Source organism: Perca flavescens, chromosome 7, assembly GCF_004354835.1.
Source record: "Perca flavescens isolate YP-PL-M2 chromosome 7, PFLA_1.0, whole genome shotgun sequence".
Lineage (NCBI taxonomy): Eukaryota > Metazoa > Chordata > Actinopteri > Perciformes > Percidae > Perca > Perca flavescens.
Window position 1 is genome coordinate 5,254,579 of NC_041337.1, and position 20,457 is coordinate 5,275,035.

The 20,457-nt window shown below is 43.3% G+C and overlaps 1 protein-coding gene across 1 annotated transcript in view; it reads left to right on the plus strand.

Annotated features, from left to right (window-relative positions):
• Positions 1 to 6,472: 6,472 nt before the first annotated feature.
• Positions 6,473 to 20,457, plus strand: part of xkr7b (XK, Kell blood group complex subunit-related family, member 7b) — a 99,512-nt gene continuing 85,527 nt past the window's right edge. The window contains exon 1 of the mRNA XM_028583883.1: positions 6,473 to 7,080. Coding sequence (XP_028439684.1) covers positions 6,473 to 7,080 — 608 coding nt within the window. The remainder of the gene's footprint in view (positions 7,081 to 20,457) is intronic.

Sequence of the window (20,457 nt, forward strand, 5' to 3'; positions counted from 1 at the left end):
ATTTTGGTTTGGAATCCGCGGGGTTGTGTTGCAGTCCCAACGGCCGCAAAAGGAGACCTTTGGCAACACCGCCAACGTCTGATTGGGTCTTATCGGTCACGACGTCTCGTTTTCTGAGACTAAACTACTGACGTTACCATGGCAACGACCAGCAATGGAACGGCGTATACATGCTGCTATACAAGTTTATGCCCAGTATACCAGAATGTTGATGAGATGTGCGGTTTGGGCGTGTTAGTTTAAACGGAGATTAGTTCTTCTGCTGGAGCTAAAAAACACTTGTGTGCATGGAGTTCGCTTTTGGCTCAAAAAACTAAATGGAGCAATGTAAACGTAGCCTCAGATCAGCCGGCTCCATGTAATTCTCCATGTAATAAATCCCTTTCTCGAACTCCATTTATGGACTTGGTTTTCTTTAATGACTCTGGGGAAGTATCTGTTTCCTTCTAATCCTCTGACTGATTTCGACAGTGAAAGCTTCAGGCTCTTCAGTCTGCTTATCTGACCACAGAAACAGAAACTGTAAATGAGAATGCGCAAAGTCAAGTTATCTTTTTAGTCTTCCATCTGCTTTCTTTGTTTTTTTCAATCCTGCTTCCTTAACTTTCTTTCAGGCTTTCTGGGTTGTTTTTCGTTCATTCATATTTCCATTGTATTTTCAGCTTTCTTTACTTCCATATTTCATTTAAATTTTTCTGATTAGTGTTGCTGTTGTTTTAAGCTTCCTTTTTATATTATTATTATATTTTAGGTGATTTATATCCCTTGTTCTTTCTTTAAAGCATGCCATCTTCTGAGTTTTATGTCACTCTTTCATTCACGCTTTCAGTTACAGCTAGATGTGGTTCAGTGTATTTGTCAACCCAACCTTCAAATTTCCGTCTGAATTTTTCAATGTATTTTAAGCTTTCTGTTGAGCTTGTGTTCGTTCCAAGATTTCCATTTGTCATTTCTTTCAAGCTTTCTTTTCCATAAAAATTTCTTTGAAGATTTCTTTGAATTCTCACTTAGGTTTCTTTTCTTCTGAGCTTCCTTCTCAACTTTTGAGCAATTTAGGTGTTCTATCTTCAGTTTGTTGTTTCCTTAAAGGTCCCATATTATGCTCATTTTCAGGTTCATGCTTGTATTTTGGGTTTCTAGAATATGTTTACATGCTGTAATATATATATATATATATATATATATATATATATATATATTAAAAAGCAACAAAAAAATTTATTTTGATCATCAGTTTAGTCAGGATACTGTTTTGAAACCATTTAAACATGTTTTTTTCAAATGCTGTGAAATTGAATAAAACACCCAAAATTCAATCAAATTAATCATAAAATTGACCTGCAAAGAACTTTGTATGGGTTTCCATAAAGTATATCCATGCATCCATGTTATTTTGGGCATTTTGCTTCCAAGAAAACAATATTTATGATGAATTTTTTTTTTGAAAACAGATTAAATTTGACCCGAGGATAACACAAAGGTTAAAAGACACAGTTTCTGAATACGGGCTGTGTGCATTCAGCATTTTGATGCTTTTACAGTGTTTATATAGCTTCTCCTCCTGTTTTATAATAAAAAATCAAATCTCACTTTTTACAATATGGGACCTTTAGCATAAAGGCCAATGTCTGTAGTGCAAAAGCTCTACTGTGGCACTGAACTGAGATGCCCTTAAAACTTTTGATGACATTTAGTTCTTTTTTCTGTGAAGGTTTCTGTGCTTTGGACAAAAGTGTATATCAAATGAATGTTATTTAGTGAATAAAAAAGTTATTTTAACCTTTTTAAAAATACATTATTTTGTGACAATGCTTTATTGGTATATATAAGCCAGAAACAGCATTAATGTATTATTTTTAATAAGAATAATATTTTTGGCTATTTTGGAGAAAAGAAATTCTGCAGTGTGCTGGCAACTTAACAGACTCCAACCGCACCATGGATGCACACAGTTGTTGGTTTGAATCCAACACGTCGCCTTTATTATGCGACTCTCCCATCTTTTCTGTCACTCTCCCAATGAGAGCTTCCAAGATATGAAAATCATTCCTTTGGAAACGGTGGTGGACTGGTGCAGATGTTTTCAAGTCGCTCTGAAGCTCAGAGTCTGTGGAATCACCAAAGCGTATCACAGCGGCGGCAGCACTGATCTGAGACCTCTAATTAGCTCCCTGCGCTCTCAAACTCATAATGACCCTCATTTGTCAGGGAAGGAGAGTGTGAGTTAAGGTAAAGCAGAAGGAAGAGAACACTGCGACTCCCGGGGGGTGTTTTTTAAACTAGGGCTGTCAATCAAATTTGTAATCACGATTAATCGCGTGATTGTCCAAATTTAAACTTGCGAATAATCGCAAATTATAACATATAATGAGTTTTTTTTGTCTTTTCGTTATGAACTTTAAAAAGGATCAGTGTTTAAGTGGTATTTGAGACTGGATGTACTCCGATGGTAACTCGGTCACATCAACACTATATGCAAAAAGCGTTGGTCTTGTGGAGAGAACCATCTGGAAGGGCTTTGAAACTCAACATGCCATTCAAAAGATTGCTTTATTTATTCATTTCTGCTCAAAGAGCTTTGTTTCTGCTAGCCATCCCCATTCATGGATGTATGCTTTTTTTGGGACCTTTAAGCAGACATGCATACATGAACCGCTGATGTCCGCGTGTTTTCGGCAAGATCTTTCTTCATATTCTGTCTTCGTATTCTGTCGCTCACTGTGGGCTTTGTGAAAATGTGAACCTCCGACACTCGAGGTGGTGGAAGCAGAGCAGAGCGCTGTTAACAAGTAGACAGTGCCTTGTTGAATATTCACTGATTTTATGCAAATATCACCAGTTAACATGATCCCCAGCTAAACTGGCACACCGGAATGCTCCTTTACCTGGTACATGTTTAGCCTGAGTGTGGCTCCAGTGGGGCTTTAACCTCTAACCCTGGCAGGAGTGATTAAGAACTTTCTAAACAACTACAAACTTATATTTTTTATATCAAAGTTGCATGCTTTTAATTCTACAATTGCAATACAATATGACAGCGGCTCGGTTTTTCCTAAATCGTGTTGGAGCAGTGATTATCTGGGACATATAATTAGCTCCTTATAGTCTCAAACTCATAAGGGGCATCTTTTATCAAAAAAATATTCAGACAAATCTGTATATTTTTAATATACACTTTGAATTAAACTGCACTGAGCCACTGTAGTGTCCGTTGTTTAGACCATTTACATGATTGAAATATGTGGGTGTACAGATGTTACAAGTAGCTGCTATCCAATGAGAGGCTTCTTGGTAGTATGCCATTGGGATGGAATTGAGGCTAAACTGTTTTTGTTTTTTTTAAATCACGTTGATTCTGGGGGCACAAACATCAAATAGTATCTGAACTCATAAGTTAAAACTCTGAGATGATTTGAAATAAAAAAAAAAAAAAGATGAAATGTTCATGATAAGATCAGACAGGATTTTCAGAGTTTGAAAGTTTCTGTAATACAGCCTCTTATCTTCATGCAGCCTCAACTATTTGCCAAATCATGGTTATCTCCACACCAGGGCCAAACAGGGCAATGTGGATGTGTCTGCTGCTGAAGTGGTTCGTAAGAGCAGCGATAACTCCAGATTAACAAACCGGGCTTTATATCTTGTTCTACAGACATTTTGGATTGACCCCGGCTCAGATAAGCCCTGTTCTGCCCCGATGTGGAAACACGGCGGCTGATTGGTTTATTGAGGGCAGTGAAGCGCAGAGCTGCAATTCACCAAAGAGTTTTATTGCCTATTCTGCTCAGAAATTTATGGGATCTTTTCAATTAGTATAGTCACTGCTGTAAACAGACCAGTTGCTCTGTGTCTTGTCAGCTTGGTTACAATCAGACAAATGCACTTTGCAAAAACAAAGGCAGCCTGTGAGGACAGAGCTGCTGGTCCGGGGCCAGCTGAGGAAGATGAGACAGTACTGAGAAATAAACGTCCCTCCTTTAACAGCTGATGATGATGATGATGATGATGATGATGATGATGATGATGAACTCTTAAAGGACAAGTGTCTTATTTCCTCACAAATCCCATGAAAAGACCTAACAACAAGGATTGTGCACTTAAGGTGACCAGTATGAGGGGCCATCTGGGACATTATTTACAATTATCTCCCACGCATACAAGTGAAATGTTCTCATACATATTACTGAACTGCTCTCATATACACTACTGAAAAATGATACGCTCACATACTATACTCGGCTACAAGGGCACAGTTAATGAGCATCGTTACTGAATGCCTGAGTGACTCATGAGAACTCTTTTAAAAAACTGAGACTGAGATTTCCCTTCATTTGTGCCCTTCGTTTACACGCAAACGGAGAATTCGCCTCTGAAAACGATTCTTTCTAAAATCTCCGGCCAGATTGGAGATTTTGGAAAACTTTGTTTGCACGTTTACATGCAAACCAAGACAAACAGAGGTTTAGGCAGCCGAGGAAGGGAAGTGAGAGGAAATTATTCGTTGCTGTTGTTGCTATTTTCGGAATTGCGATTGGCTAACGTTGTTACACTGCCACCTACGGGTTTGTAATGCTCTTGACGGCATATATACACTGGTGCGTGTAAACAAACTCTTTTCTGAAAACCGACAGCTGTGCACGATGTTATTTTTGAAAACGGAGAGGTTGAAATGTCCGTTTATGAAAATAGCCAGCCACGTGTAAACGTAGCATGGATTTCCAAGGTAGTCCTGCATGGTTTGACTTCTGAAAACTTCTGTAAAGACAATCACAAACCAGGACATTGTCTCAATGTGTGGGACGCAGGTCAAAGGATGAAAAGAGCTCCTTCAAAAACACATTAGTGAGCCACAAATATGGATAAATCCACTTCTGAAAATATTTCCCAACTATTTACTTTATTTCCACTAGGCATATTTGTTTGATAAAAACTACAGTGCCCAGCTGTTTTAGCAAATTACTAAGCCTTACTGTAAAATAATCCAATATATTAACTAGGGCTATCGGTCATCACTCGTCAAGACAAAAACACAGGTCTTTCCATTTAGCCTATTTTGAATTCCTGCAGCAAAAGTCACTGTAAGACCCTGAAAAACCTGTAAGAAAACCCTGCGGTGGACGAAAATCATAAAAAAAAACAGCAGACTCGTCAGTCCATATTGCGGCGTGAGAGTCCCGTTAATGTTACTCTAATCAGGAGTAACGTGGCCTCGATCGCTGCCACAAAAAAAGTTTTGAACAACATGAAAGTGAAAAATGAAAACACAAGCACTTAACTGCCTGGGAGTTTGTGTAACAACAGGTGACTGTTTGAATGTTCACTGTTGGTAAGTACCGAAGCTAAGAAGCTCAAAAAATAGTTTTTGGTACATCCCTAATATAAACTGTTAACTTTAGAGTGCCCTGGTGGCTTAGGGGTTAAGACACCACCAGTCCCCTGGTTTGAATGGAGCAGGGACCAGTGTTGCGCCTAACAATATAACAGAGAAACCTTCACAATTCTTATAAATGCATTTATCCACGTAAAATCTGTTGCCATTTTCAAACAGTCCTAAGCCTAAAGAGGAAGTAATTTGGCCCCCACAAAATAGGGCACAAACATGTTATCGTTTACTCTGCCTGATTTGTTCAAAATGTATTGTCGAGGCTCATTAATTCTCAACATTAGACATGGATATGGATGGAGCCTTCTGTTCATACTACATACGAAGACTTTGATATTTACAAGTATGCCGAGTGTGTGCACAGAGAAGAGAGGAAAAACCCCTTGGAGGGGGTGTTAGAAGCTTATTTGAACATCTGTCTGAATGTGAAGCAGGACAAAACCTCACGCCTTTTTCTCTTGACAAATACAACCAAATAATGTCGCTTCGAGCAACTTTTACAAAGCGTTTTGTCTCACAGTCTCTCATTGATTACAGGAGGGTCATGGTTTTTGAGTCAATGCACACAGATCATGTCCGGAGGAGAGCTTCATCTTGCCGTGGAGAGGACATGCAGAACACGCACAGGTAGCCTACCAGTCAGAAACTGATACTAAAACCACCTTTCTACACCAGTCCTGTCATGTGTCACAGAGTGCTGCTGCTGCAGAGACAGCGTCATGTAACTGAGAGAGATTTTTAATGACAGGAACCAAAAATAAATAAATAAAAAAACTGAAAACCCTGCAGGTCTGAATTGTTTGCAGAATTGTCCATCTGTCCTGGAAACATATCGCGCTTGGGTCATGGTGTTAAAAGCGCGGTTAGTAACGATGGCTCGCAATTAATTGGCTGATGATGAGTTACTTATGATGTAATCTCTCTCTCTCTCTCTCTCTCTCTCTCTCTCTCTCTCTCCTGCACTCAGCCAGCCCTCCCTCTCTCTCTCTCTCTCTCTCTCTCTCTCTCTCTCTCTCTCTCTCTCTCTCTCTCTCTCTCTCCCCCTTATCCCCACCTCTTTCTCTGTCTTTCTCTCCTATCCTAACCAACATGGCCGCTAAGTCGGATGGAGCAGCGGTGTGTGCTGTGGAAGATGACAATACGCCCAGGAGCCACTCGGAGCCGGGGATCCCCGCCGCCCGGCCCCGCTGCAGCGCCGCCGGCGGCGGGAAGCCCTACACCCCGCTGGACTGCTGCTGGGTGCTCTGCGCCCTGCTCGTCTTTTTCTCCGACGGCGCGACCGACCTGTGGCTGGCCGCCGACTACTACCTGAGGGGCGACTACTGGTGGTTCGGCTTGACGCTCGTCTTCGTCGTGGTGCCCTCCGCCGTCGTCCAGGTCTTGAGTTTCAGGTGGTTCGTGTACGACTACTCGGAGCTGAGCTGCGGGGACGGAGCATCGAGCGGCAGCGGCGCGGTGGCGGCAGGCGCGGCATGCGGAGCAACCACGGCGAGCGACAACACTTTGAGCACCAAGGACAGCGAGCAGCGCGGTGGCTGCGCGGCGGCGGGGAACGCCGCGAATGCTAACCCGGTTTACACGTCCTCTGCCCCGCCTGCGACGGTCGGGAGAGTAGAGCCCCCACGGAGGTGCTGCACCGTCTGCATGTGGGTCTTTCAAACGGTGCTTCATGTTCTGCAGCTGGGGCAAGTGTGGAGGTAAGACCGCTGGTGTGGTGCAGGGACCAAGAGTTTGGGAGGGGGGGGGGGGGTCCACACGTGCTGCTGTGTGTTCAATATGTGCACGGTGCACATGCGAGCGTTCCCAACAGGACAGTGCTGGAGATGTGTGTGTAGCCTACGTGCTCGCTACGTGTGTGCGTGCGTCCATGCCCGTTCATGTGCATCTGTGTGTGCGACTACACCCCCCCCCACCGAAATATTACCTGCCCTTCTCATCCACACTTGTGACAGAAATGTGCAGAAATCGACCAGGAAAGAGTGAGATTCTTCTTTTTTTCAGAGCTGAATTTGTAGCACAGACTTTCAGTAATAGTAATAACAGTAATAGTAGGCTACAAATATGAATTTCTCTACTTCCTTACTTTTTTTTTGTGATTCAAGTGTTTATTTTTTTGTATAAAATCCATTCAATTGAGCTGACAGGTATATTTTCAAAGCTCTCTGCTGGTCATGTTAGTGATCTTGAAACTATCTTTTTTCTTCCTCCACACTCAGTGAAATGGAATATATGTAAATGAGAGGATGCCAGGGCAAAATCTTTAAAGCAGCCTTCCACCCTCCAAACCCATCCCAACTAATGTCCTATCCTCGTCAGATATGCGCTCCGCTTTGATTCACATTCCTCCAGAGCCACGTTCACTTGATGGGAGACAACGTGTTGACTATTTCAAACATTGGGAAACATAATTAACTATCAGGATATACTGTACTTCTGGTTCACACGTCATCAAGTTGTCAGTTCAAAACACATGCTGTGTACAGTATGAAACGTGTCCAGTCTACATTTCAGTGAAAATCACTAGGAAATCTCTCTAATGAGCATTAAAATGAAAGAAATAGGAATTACAACTTGATGTACAAACATGTTTACTAGTGTTTGCGTTAATGCAGGGCTGCTTGGTTATGGACAACATCACAATCACAATTATTTCGGTCCATATTGAAATCCTAATTATTTAACACGATTACACAACAGTGAAACAAATCAGCAGTGAAAACACCTGGAAATGTGAACATGCCCTACATGCTTTTCCTGTTTGAACTTATCTGAATTCCTCCTCAGAACACAAGACAAAATAAGAGTTTACTTGCCAAACGTATTGTACACAAGAACATTGTTTTTGTGATTGTTAGGAGCCGAAAAAAAACTCCAATAATTGCCAGACCAAACGTTCAGTGAGATTCAACTGTCATATAAGTTCAGTCCTTTTGATTTAGAATAGTTTGAAAGAGTGTTTGTAAAAGGAACAAGGGAGCAGCACATGTTTAACCCTTGTGTTGTGTTCAAAGTTTTTAATATCAGAAATATGGGTTTCTTTGAACCAAATTGCCCAAAAATCACATGGATGTACTGTACGTTGTATGGAATTTAAACATTTCTAAGAATTTATTTTTTCACTGAAAATTAGGCCCCATGTTCCCACATTTCCTTTTTTCATAAATTTGTATCAGATTTGATCCCCCTTTCAGATTCAGATTCAGATTCACTTTATTAGCCATTTGCAGTGTAACCTGCATTGGCTTTCTCCCAATGTGGTAGCCAATTACACCCAACCTATTATCCAGTAGCAATGGACTACAGGTGGAATGTAACCCTAACCCTAACCCTAACATAGGGCCTAATTTTAAGAAGAATCTTAGAAACGTGGGAACATATGGCTGTGGGAACATAGGGCCTAATTTTCAGTGAAAAACAATTCTTAGAAATGTGGAAACATAGGCCTGTGGGACCATTGGGCTGTGGGACCATTGGGCTGTGGAAACATAGGGCTGTGGGAACATAGGGCTGTGGGAACATAGGGCTGTGGGACCATAGGGTTGTGGGAACATAGGGCTGTGGGAACATAGGGCTGTGGGACCATAGGGTTGTGGCACCATTAGGCTGTGGGAACATAGGGCTGTGGGACCATTGGGCTGTGGGACCATTGGGCTGTGGGACCATTGGGCTGTGGGACCATTGGGCTGTGGAAACATAGGGCTGTGGGAACATAGGGCTGTGGGACCATAGGGTTGTGGGAACATAGGGCTGTTGGAACATAGGGCTGTGGGACCATAGGGTTGTGGCACCATTAGGCTGTGGGAACATAGGGCTGTGGGACCATTGGGCTGTGGGACCATAGGGTTGTGGGAACATAGGGCTGTGGGAACATAGGGCTGTGGGACCATAGGGTTGTGGCACCATTGGGCTGTGGGAACATAGGGCTGTGGGACCATTGGGCTGTGGGACCATAGGGTTGTGGGAACATAGGGCTATTAAAAAAACATTTAACATTAAGGATAAAACTTCTCTCATTGTAGTCTATATCTAAGACTTTCCACTTCCGGGATTGCCCCGTTGCAGCCGGAAATAAAATATCCGGATTTCCGTTACCTACAGTTCCTTTGTGTTGTAATTCTAACCTCTGGTGGATTTGTGAGGACTATGGTTAACTGCTCCTCAGATCTCTGCAGGGTAAATCCAGACAGCTAGCTAGACTATCTGTCCAATCTTTTTTTTTCTGTTGCACCACTAAAAATACTTTTGAACGTACACATGTTCCACCAAAACAAGTTCCTTCCAGAGGCTATTTTCCAGAGGCACCGGGGCTCCGTGCAGCGCTTATCGCCGGCCAAGACGAATGTGATTGGTTTAAAGAAATGCCAATTAAGAAAGAGCATGTTTTTTACTCCCATACCGGAATGCTGTGTGGACTAGCCAGACCTTCCTCCGTAACTGACTGTAATGATTTCCACCCCTTAGACTAGGAGTGTCAAACTCAACTTCACATCCAGGGCCAGACATGGAGAGTTGATTTACATGCTTTTATTTCAGAGAAAAGGTCAAATATCTTTGACTGTATTTTTGCGTGGCTCATATAGTCTTCTCACTTACAGTTTGCTCAACATAAAGCCCTAAAAAAGTCAGCAAGAAACGTCATCAGCCGTCATAGAGTTTAGCACGTCAAATAAAATGACATTTTTAGAAGCAGGTAGCACACACTGTTTGGTGTTTCAAGCCCCCAACCTCGTCGGCACTAGGATTAGGCAATGGTTAGGGTTAGGTTTGGGTTAGGTTCCTTGAAGTCAACGGTCGCAGCGCTGCCTTGAAGTCGACGTCGGGGGCTTACCACACAGCCGACTCACAACAACCTGTTTCACAGCCTAAATATGAAAACTCTGCTTCTGGGAGAATTAAGTCTCAAAGTCGGCAAATCGGTCAACTTGTGCTCTGAGTGTTGCGTATTTGCAGTTTGAAAACAGTTTCCCGTCTTTTTGGATTGTATCACAACTAGGCCAGCCAAAATGTATCGCGAACCAAAACTGATAATGCGGGCCGGATCAAAATCTGCGAGGGGCCCGGATTTTGCCCCGCGGGCCTTTAGTTTGACACACGTGCCTTAGAGGATTGAAATCACTTCTCAGGGTGAATAAATGAGCCGACCACCCCCCCAACGCTGAAGTGTCCTCGAGCTAACTCCCTGACCTCTGACCTCTCTGTGATGGTAGAGAAAGAAGACAAGAAAGCACTTTTGATTTTTTTAAAGGGATGTTATATCAAATATACAGAAATAGAGCACATGGGAATTGACACGAGCATAATTGCATGCAGACTCAGTAATGAACTGCATTAATGAACGACAATAAGATGCCCAAGAGCTGGAGAATAAGAATGAGTTGGATTTAATGTGATCCTCGCTGCCGGGCGAGTTGGGCGGTGTTCAGGGTGACAGGGATTTGAGTCCGACTCCAGTTTTTAAATGTGGCGAGCTGAGACTTTAGTTAGCATCTGTGGAGAGTTTTACCGGCAGCTGAACATTCTCATTGCAGTTTTTTTCCTCTCTCCATCTGATCTTCTCATCAACGTGATTGGCAAAAGGTCTCGTTTTCTAGATTCACAATTGTTCAACGAAGTCCAATCTTGCAGTATGAAACTGGCACGTGAAATGCGTTTTAATTCTCCCAGCTGGAATTTGTGAGCTCGGGTCAGTCACCTGAGAACATTTGGCATCGTTTTGCGTTGTAGCAGCTCGGCAGAGTATGAAAAAATACACAGGAGATCTCAGGTATTTCGGATACCTTTTTGTTGTGATTTTCTACCCATCTCATTATGCAAATGTGCAATCATGTGAGTCCTCAACAGAAAACGTGCTGAGTGTTGTAAAGCAGTGTTTCTCAAATGGGGGGTACGTGTGTCCCTAGGGGTACTTTGGAGGACTGCAGGGGGTACGTGAGATATTTAACAAAATGTTTAATAGTTACAAGAACAGAGAGAACATTGTTCCTCTGTATGTAGAATTTTTTTTTTTTTTTACCAAAAATGTGACATTTGTGTCTCCTTCTTTGGACCTAATCTTGCCTTCCTTCCTTCTACTGTCCTACTTTTTCAAGTTTCTCGCTTTTTTCTTCTTATGTCACTGTTTTTGAAGTTTTTGATACTATTTCGACCTATTCTTGCCTTACTTCCTTCCTTCTTTCCACCATGTTTTTCCAAGTTTTTGTCTTTTTTACAGTTTTTGTCTCTTTTTCTCATTAGCATTTAAATGTTCTTTTCAGTTACAAGGCTGTTGTTTAGTAAATCTATCGCTGACAGCGCTGTACTGTTCCTGTTTATATACACCGAAATATATATTCATCTACCGAAGATGATTAGCGCTGGTCAGGGGGTACCTGGCATAAAGAAACAATTCAAAAGGGGGGTACATTATTAAAAAAAGTTTGAGAACCACTGCTGTAAAGGTATGTTAATAAACTATATTCTAAAGTGTAATTAAACCTCTGGTTTCTTCCGGCTTCAGTCGGGACACTCTTTGAACGGGCAGTATCAGCAAACAAATAATAGCGTGATGAACATCAATCAAAATGGGAAAATATATATATTTTTTTATTTTTTTATTTTTTTTTGCCATATTGCCCAGCCCTAGCTCGCAGTCGCCAGTCCAGTTTATCACAAAGGTGTTGGATGGGGTTGAGATCCGCCCTCTGTGCAGCTCATTACTTTATGGACCTTGGTTTATGCACCTGGACAGGATAGTCATGTTGAAACTAGTCTACCTGTATATCCACGACGTTCCATTTCCGGGATTGCTCTGTTGCCGCCGAAAATTCTGCCTGGTAAATCCAGACAGCTAGCTAGACTATCTGTCCGATCTGAGTTTTCTGTTGCACGACTAAAACAACTTTACACATGTTCCACCAAAACAACTTCCTTCCCGAGGCTATTTTTGCAGAGGCACCGTTGCTCCGTCCGGTGCTTAGCGCCGCCCAAGACGATTGTGATTGGTTTAAAGAAATGTCAATAAACCAGAGCACGTTTTTTCTCCCATCCCGGAATGCTGTGTGGACTCAAAAACACAGGAGAGACACCAATAAAGATCAGACTATGGATCACCAGATCTTTTTCTTTCACTTGCCTCTTAAGGCTTCCGTAGCTTCCAGACTACAGTGGCAACATGTGTTTTTGCTTTTTCAAATATAAACGCAGTGTAATGTCTTTTAAGCACAGGAGGTTGATGCTTTTCAATTTTATTAGGGCTGTGGAGGAAGGTCTGGCACAGCGAGACCACGTTGAGACCCCGGAGAGGGCCAGACTCCAAAGCATGTAACCAAAAGTACAGAACACGTTGTCCTAGCTTTTGCAATATGAGTATTTGCTATCTTTTATATTGTTTTAATCTTAATATCTCTGTTGCGGGAACATTTTGGCTACATTTAATAGACCAAACTGTTAATTAGGAAAATAATCTGCAGACAAAAATAATTGTTAGTTGCAGCTTTGTTTTTTTTTCCCTTAGTTTCTGCAGTGTTCTGTTCTGTCTGTCTGCCTCAGACTCTCTAGTTAGTCTGTCTGCCTCTGCTGCTTCTCCGCCACTTCCACTACCTCCTATAACAACAGTTATGTACTGACTGTCTACTGGCCCACAGTTTATTGCTGTTAACTGGATATATTAGCCCATATGCACAACCCCCTCCCTCCCTCCCTCCCTCCCTCCTTCCCCCAGCCTGGACTGAGGTCTGACTTAATACTTGAACAATGGCTGTAACCCTATTACTTAACACCTCTAATGTTGACTGTTGATTTGTGTCTTTCCTACTGTCCCCTTTATTGTCCATATTTAATGCTGGTCTCTAGACTTTATCCTTGCACTGCTATAGTTTTTTTATGACTATGTCGACATTATTCTCTTATATTGTCCATATTTAATGCTGGTCTCTAGACTTTATCCTTGCGCTATTGGACTTATTTGCACTACCTACCATGACACACCCTCTCTCAGAGCACCTCACCATGCAGACTCAATCACAGGGTCACTACCTGCCCTGTCACTGCAAGCATCCCATGCTTACACATTCATGTGGATTTTTTTATTTAGTATCTTTTCTTTTATTGCCCATATTATTCATTTGGATTTGTTATTTTCTTATCCTGTTTATGATGTATGTGTATGTTGTGTGTGATGTCTTTAAGCTACTGGGACCTTGAATTTCCCTTTGGGGATCAATGAAGTATCTATCTATCTATCTATCTATCTATCTATCTATCTATCTATCTATCTATCTATCTATCTAGTGAATTTGATAGATAGTCGGAAGTATTAGATGCATATTTCTTCTCTATTTAACCTGTATTCATCCAGAGAAGATGAGCAGCGCCTTGTGTTTCTGTCCTGTTGGCTAAACATTTTTTTAATACGCAGCCTGTTTATAGTGAAAAAAAACTGACCCTGTGGACTTCAAATTAACCTTGGAGGATTTTGCCACGTATTGGGATTTAAATCGTGATTAAAAACATAAAACCACACTGAAGTGAGATCCGTTTCCTTGTGAGGTTTCGGTAAACTGATCCCTGAGCCCTTGTTTTATAGTATTGGAATCCCTGGATTAAGGAAAAAAAACAACTCATTTTGCTGAATTTTATCTTGGGTTCTTTAGTTTGCATCTTTTAGTGAGTCAATAAAGGATAATCCATGTAAATGCTGATAAGGAAACAGAGCAGCTAGAGATGATTACACGTTTTTTACCTGAATATTACAATAATTAAACTTCCTGTAGAGGACATTTCCGGCAGTGCGAGGGCAGACTATTATTCAGTAATGTAAAACATTGAGTCTTTGCGTCCATCAATCAATGGTGGAGGGGATTAGTCCATCTCAAAAAGAGATGCACTTGAGCACAGCCACGATAGCAAGACAGAGCCCATAATGCACTGCAGCGTGAAGACAGGTTGAGGTTTGAATCAAGGTCGACTCACCTTTTCTCGGCCCCGGAGACTCTCGCTCTGCCGTTGGTATCGCTTCCTCCATCTCCATTTAAAATCCACAGCTGAAAAGCAGCAAGGTCACATCCCCTTTATCGGAGGGTTGTTGAAAGGCATTCTGGGAATTGTTGCAAATCTCTAACTGAAGCGGAAACAGATGAAGCACTTTGAGAGAACGTGGGTTCGCTGAGGAAGTCACAAGTCATCTTTATTTTGCTGGGTGTGATAAAGGGTAAAAGGATTAATTGATGTGTTATTTTAAAGGATTTTTATCTGGTTACCCATACACTGTGGGCCCTATTTTAAAGGTCCCATAGCATGAAAATGTCACTTTATGAGATTTTTTAACATTAATATGAGTTCCCCCAGCCTGCCTTTGGCCCCCCAGTGGCTAGAAATGGTGATAGGTGTAAACCGAGCCCTGGGTATCCTGCTCTAGCCTCATGAGACCGTCCTGATCTGGCGAGCTCCAGTTTTTCACTCGCAGATCAGTCTGGCATCTTGAGATAGAGAAAATTTGGAGCCGTTAGCCAAACGACCGGGCCAATCAGCGTTGGTTTTGAGTTGGGTTAGGTGGTGATAGACAGATGGTTTATCCAATCAGCTAACCAGTATTTTCAGACAGCGGTAGCTCTAATTCTGTTGGCCGCTCGCTAATGCTTTTTTCTCTTGGATCCTTCTTTTGGAATATGGTCCGGGAACCTGAAATGGTGCCTTTTATTCCTACATTGTCGTTACACAAACGGTAAATATCCTTTACCGGCATGTTGCTTGCTTGCTGAGCTAACGAGCTATGCTTTGCCTGCAGCAGCAGGGATGGGCTTGTGGTTGTATTTTCATACGCTTCGTGGATCTGATTGGTTGATTTGACCCGTCTATCACCAACATAGGTGGTGATAGACAGATGGTTTATCCAATCAAATAACCAGTATTTTCGCCCCTTCCCAAAGGTTCTCCAACGGAAAGTTCCCAGATGGATATGCTGAGCAAATGCAAAGCAATCCATCTGGCAGTCAGGTTAATCCTGCTCTGCCTTTGAGAAAATGAAAGCTCAGATGGGCCGCTCTGGAATCTTCTCCTTATGAGGTCATAAGGAGCACGGTTACCTCCCTTAGCAGCACGGTGGCCCAATGGTTAGCACTGTCACCTCACAGCAAGAAGGTTCTGTGTTCAAATCCAGGTCATTCCAGGGCCTTTCTGCGTGGAGTTTGCATGTTCTCCCCATGTTTGCTTGTGTTTCCTCTGGGTGCTCAGGTTTCCCCCACCATCAAAAACATGTACTAGGTTCTCCAGGCAGTGCCCTTGATCAAGGCACTGGATCAGATCTGGAGTTGGTCCCCGGGCACTGTCATTGGCTGCCCACTGCTCCCTTGAGGGATGGGTTAAATGCAGAGAATGAATTTTGCTACATGTATGTGACAAATAAAGTACCTTTACCTTCCCCTTTCTCTGCTTTGCCCGCCCAGAGAATTTGGCCCACCCATGAGAGAGAGAGACATCATGGCTTTCAAACGAGCAAAGTGGCAGTTGGTCAAGGCCACACCCCAACTTTCCACTTTGCCCCCCCCCCCCTCCTCAATAGCTACAGACACAGAAATGGCACATCCGAAGGAAAGCTCATTGTGGGACTGGCTCTAGTGGCTGTAATTCTGCACCAACGCTGAATTTCAGGAAATAGACTTCAGATACAGTATTAGGGGACCACTAAGGTCTATATAAAAGAGACTTCAGTTACAGTATTAGGGGACCACTAAGGTCTATATAAAAGAGACTTCAGATACAGTATTACGGGACCACTAAGGTCTATATAAAAGAGACTTCAGATACAGTATTAGGGGACCACTAAGGTCTATATAAAAGAGACTTCAGATACAGTATTAGGGGACCACTAAGGTCTATATAAAAGCATCCAAAGAGCACCATGCCATGGGACCTTAACAATTGCTGGAATGGAACGTGAACGCTGAGTCGGAGGTTCGATGTCACCTTTGATTTCTTCCAGTAACTGTAATACTGCATGGCTGCCTAATCAGTAACGCTTAATGAGTTTGTGTTCACTCAACTGAGAAAGTGTGATCCTTGTGGCAAAAACCTTTTTCAGCTCGTCTCCGTGGCCTATGTCTTCGTCTTGCTCGGATTACTGCCGCCATTTCTCCAGGAGGCGTACGCGAAGGAAACCCGCTTGCGGCTGGTTTACACCTGCTTTTTAGAGGCAGAGAATTTTCACCGCAAAATAGAGGCACGCTTTCACGGGCGTTTTTTTGTAAATACATAATTGGGCGCACTTTACGCTTCCCCTCCCTCCCCCACTTTCCCCTTGACCCTCATGTGAGTGCAGTCTGTGCTTTTACCTCAGCGCGGCCTGTTTGTACGTACCTCGCCATGCTTTTACGCGCACGTTGCGAAATAAAATACGCCTGAAGTGGGCGCAAAAGCGTTAGTACATCTGGCCCTGAGTGTCTTTCACCGTATGTCGCACCTTTCAAAATGTGTTTATTGCATCAGCCAAAAACCCCACAAAAAAATATTATTTTCTGTATACGAAATGCTAGGGGGAATTCTCTCTCTTTTTTTTTTTTAAGCTTTGATGCAATATGCATTTTGATGCATATTTATTTTTTGTGTGTTTTTTTTAACTCCCTCTTGTTACCTTGGAAGACAAGAATATTATATATTAATAATATTTTCCACTTTCACCGAGATCAAATCAGTCCTGATCATAACTACCAAAAACCAATTCATCTGACATTCCCATCATCCCCAGCTATTAATTCAGACATTCAGTCCCCTTATCCTGTTTTAAAAGGAAAGAAATATCTTCAAACAATCAGACAGAAAGCCTGGTAGGGAGACAGACAGACAGATAGAAAGCCTGGTAGGAAGACAGACAGACAGACAGACAGACAGACAGAAAGCCTGGTAGGAAGACAGACAGACAGACTGACAGGCAGAAAACCTGGTAGGGAGACAGAGCCTGTACAGACAGACAGACAGGCAGACAGAAGGCCTGGTAGGGAGACAGAGCCCGGACACACAGACAGACAGACAGACAGACAGAAAGCCTGGTAGGGAGACGGACAGACAGACAGACAGACAGACAGACAGACAGACAGACAGACAGACAGAGAGACAGACAGAGAGACAGACAGAAAGCATGGTAGGGAGATAGAGCCCGGACAGACAGACAGACAGACAGACAGGCAGACAGAATGGTAGGGAGGTAGCCGGAGACAGAGACAGGCAGACAGAATGCCTGGTAGGGAGACAGACAGACAGACAGACAGACAGACAGACAGACAGACAGACAGAAAGCCTGGTAGGGAGACAGAGCCCGGACAGACAGACAGACAGACAGACAGAAAGCCTGGTAGGGAGACAGAGCCCGGACAGACAGACAGACAGAAAGCCTGGTAGGGAGATGGAGCCTGGACAGACAGACAGACAGACAGGCAGACAGAAGGCCTGGTAGGGAGATGGAGCCTGGACAGACAGACAGGCAGACAGAAAGCCTGGTAGGGAGACAGAGCCCGGACAGACAGACAGACAGAAAGCCTGGTAGGGAGATGGAGCCTGGACAGACAGACAGGCAGACAGAAAGCCTGGTAGGGAGATGGAGCCTGGACAGACAGACAGACAGGCAGACAGAAGGCCTGGTAGGGAGATGGAGCCTGGACAGACAGACAGGCAGACAGAAAGCCTGGTAGGGAGACAGAGCCCGGACAGACAGACAGACAGAAAGCCTGGTAGGGAGATGGAGCCTGGACAGACAGACAGGCAGACAGAAAGCCTGGTAGGGAGACAGAGCCCGGACAGACAGACAGACAGAAAGCCTGGTAGGGAGATGGAGCCCGGACAGACAGACAGACAGACAGACAGACAGACAGACAGAGAGACAGACAGACCGACAGACAGAAAGCCTGGTAGGGAGATGGAGCCTGGACAGACAGACAGACAGACAGACAGACAGACAGACAGAATAGCTGGTAGGGAGATAGAGCCCGTACAGACAGACAGACAGACAGGTGGACAGACTTACAAAGCATCAGCCTGCAGCCTGGAGCTCAATACTCGGCCAGCGTTGCAGTTTTTAGGACAATCCGATTGGTTCCTGCCTGTGCTAGACCAGACCAATCAATCTCTTACTGTTATTGAATCGGTTCCAAATGGTCACTCAGCTGAGGTGGACCGACCGTTAACCGTGTCCGTCCGGCTGCGGCTAATAATCAGCCCGAGTGGCTAACTGGCAGCCTCCTTGTCAATATGCTGAATCATTCAAACGTGTGTGTGTGTGTGTGTGTGTGTGTGTGTGTTTGTGTGTGTGCGTGTGCGTGTGCGTGTGCGCGTTCCCTATCTCTCTTCAAAGTTCTTTTCAACTTTCCCTTGAGGTACTTGTCGACTGCCGGTCTCATGCCTGGTTAGGGTTATTCACATTCATTCACTGTTCATTCACAAATGAAGTGACTCTCTGTGATTATTGCTCTTACTTTTCATTTTAATTCCGGGGCCTGTCACTCCGAGACTCTTTAAAACGCCGGTTGCCCCAGGAAACAGGAGATTGGAGTCAGAAGAACGACCATAAAAAGGAAAAAGGTTAGCAGGTCCATGGAAGGTTGCAGAGGTCCAAGCCAAACAGGGTCCGTCTTATCCTCGGACCTTGTTCTTATCCATTTTACTGTATCTAATAACGGAGATTTGGACTCTGTAAACCGATGTACTGAAACTGACTGAGGCTAACTGGCACTTGTTAGCTGAAAGCCGATTGGCTGGCCTTTGTTATTGGCCGTGATGCGTTAGAGCAGCGGTCCCCAACCTTTTTTGTGCCACGGACCAGTTTAATGTCAGACAATATTTTCACGGACCGGCCTTTAAGGTGTGGGGGATAAATACACAAAATAAAATGATACGACCGGCAAATCTGTGGTATTTTCTAAAAATAATAATAAACGTGAATCCACTGTGTACTCGTATGCAACTTTATTAGCAGTTAATTCGCGCAAACAACATAACATGAGTAACATCCAAGGGGGTAATCTTCGCTTCAGAACGCAAACCTCCGATGGCGCCATTTTGTTGCTACGTAGCGATCACCTCTTATTAGCATTACACTGACCGCCATTTTTTTTTACGTCACTTGACTGCAAATAACTTTACACCTGAAGCGTTTAAAGACTCTGTTTGTCCATTGTTTATTTCTAAAGAAACACGACAATGTATAAAAGGCTCCATTACCTTGTACCTCACGTTATGGCTCCTTAGCAGACGCTTTTATAACAATAAGCTAACGATTGTGTCATAACCAAGTGACTTACTGTCGCACAGTAGAGGAATTACCGTATAGTACAGGAGAAGCTAGCAGGCAGTTTCGACTTACATTAGCTGTTTAGGTTTAATTACTAATGTTAACTAGCATGTTAGTTAGCAATAATTAGCCTGTGCTTATGTTATCTCCTTACATATACCTACACTCTCTGTCTCTGTAAGATTGGAAATGATTGAGATTTGCGCAGTAAAGCAAGAGATCACCGGAAAAGTGCCTCTAATAGCCTTCACTGGTCTCCGTCCAGAGCAACGGGGTCTATTGGTCCATTATATATATGTCAATGGTAACATCCCCTTTGCCCCCTAACACTCTCTGGTCGCTATGGTAACGTTTAAACATGCCTTCAAAATAAGATACAACACAAAAACAAATATAAAGTGCATGAAAAATACAACTCACCATAACGCTAAATCAGTGGGAGCCCTGAGCTTGTTTCTCTGCAACGAGACGGTCCCATGGGAGACAATGACACCCGAAGTGTGTTGCTTATGTCCAGTCTACTCTGTAATTTTGTTTTGGTTGCTGTCACTGCAGAAAATCCCGCTTCACACAAATAGGATGTCGGAAATGGCAACATGGTTTTCAGTGCTTTTGTGGCAATCTCAGGGTATTCTGCCGTGACTTTAATCCAGAACACCGGCAGTGTTGTTGTCTCAAACATACTTTTAAGGCCGCCGTCATCTGCGATCTCCAGCAGTTGATCTTCTTCTTGCATAGACATGCTGGATTCACCTGGTTTGTTGACAAATGGGTCGCGGATCCATTCCTTGGCAGTTCGTGGGTCTTTTGTGGTTGGGAA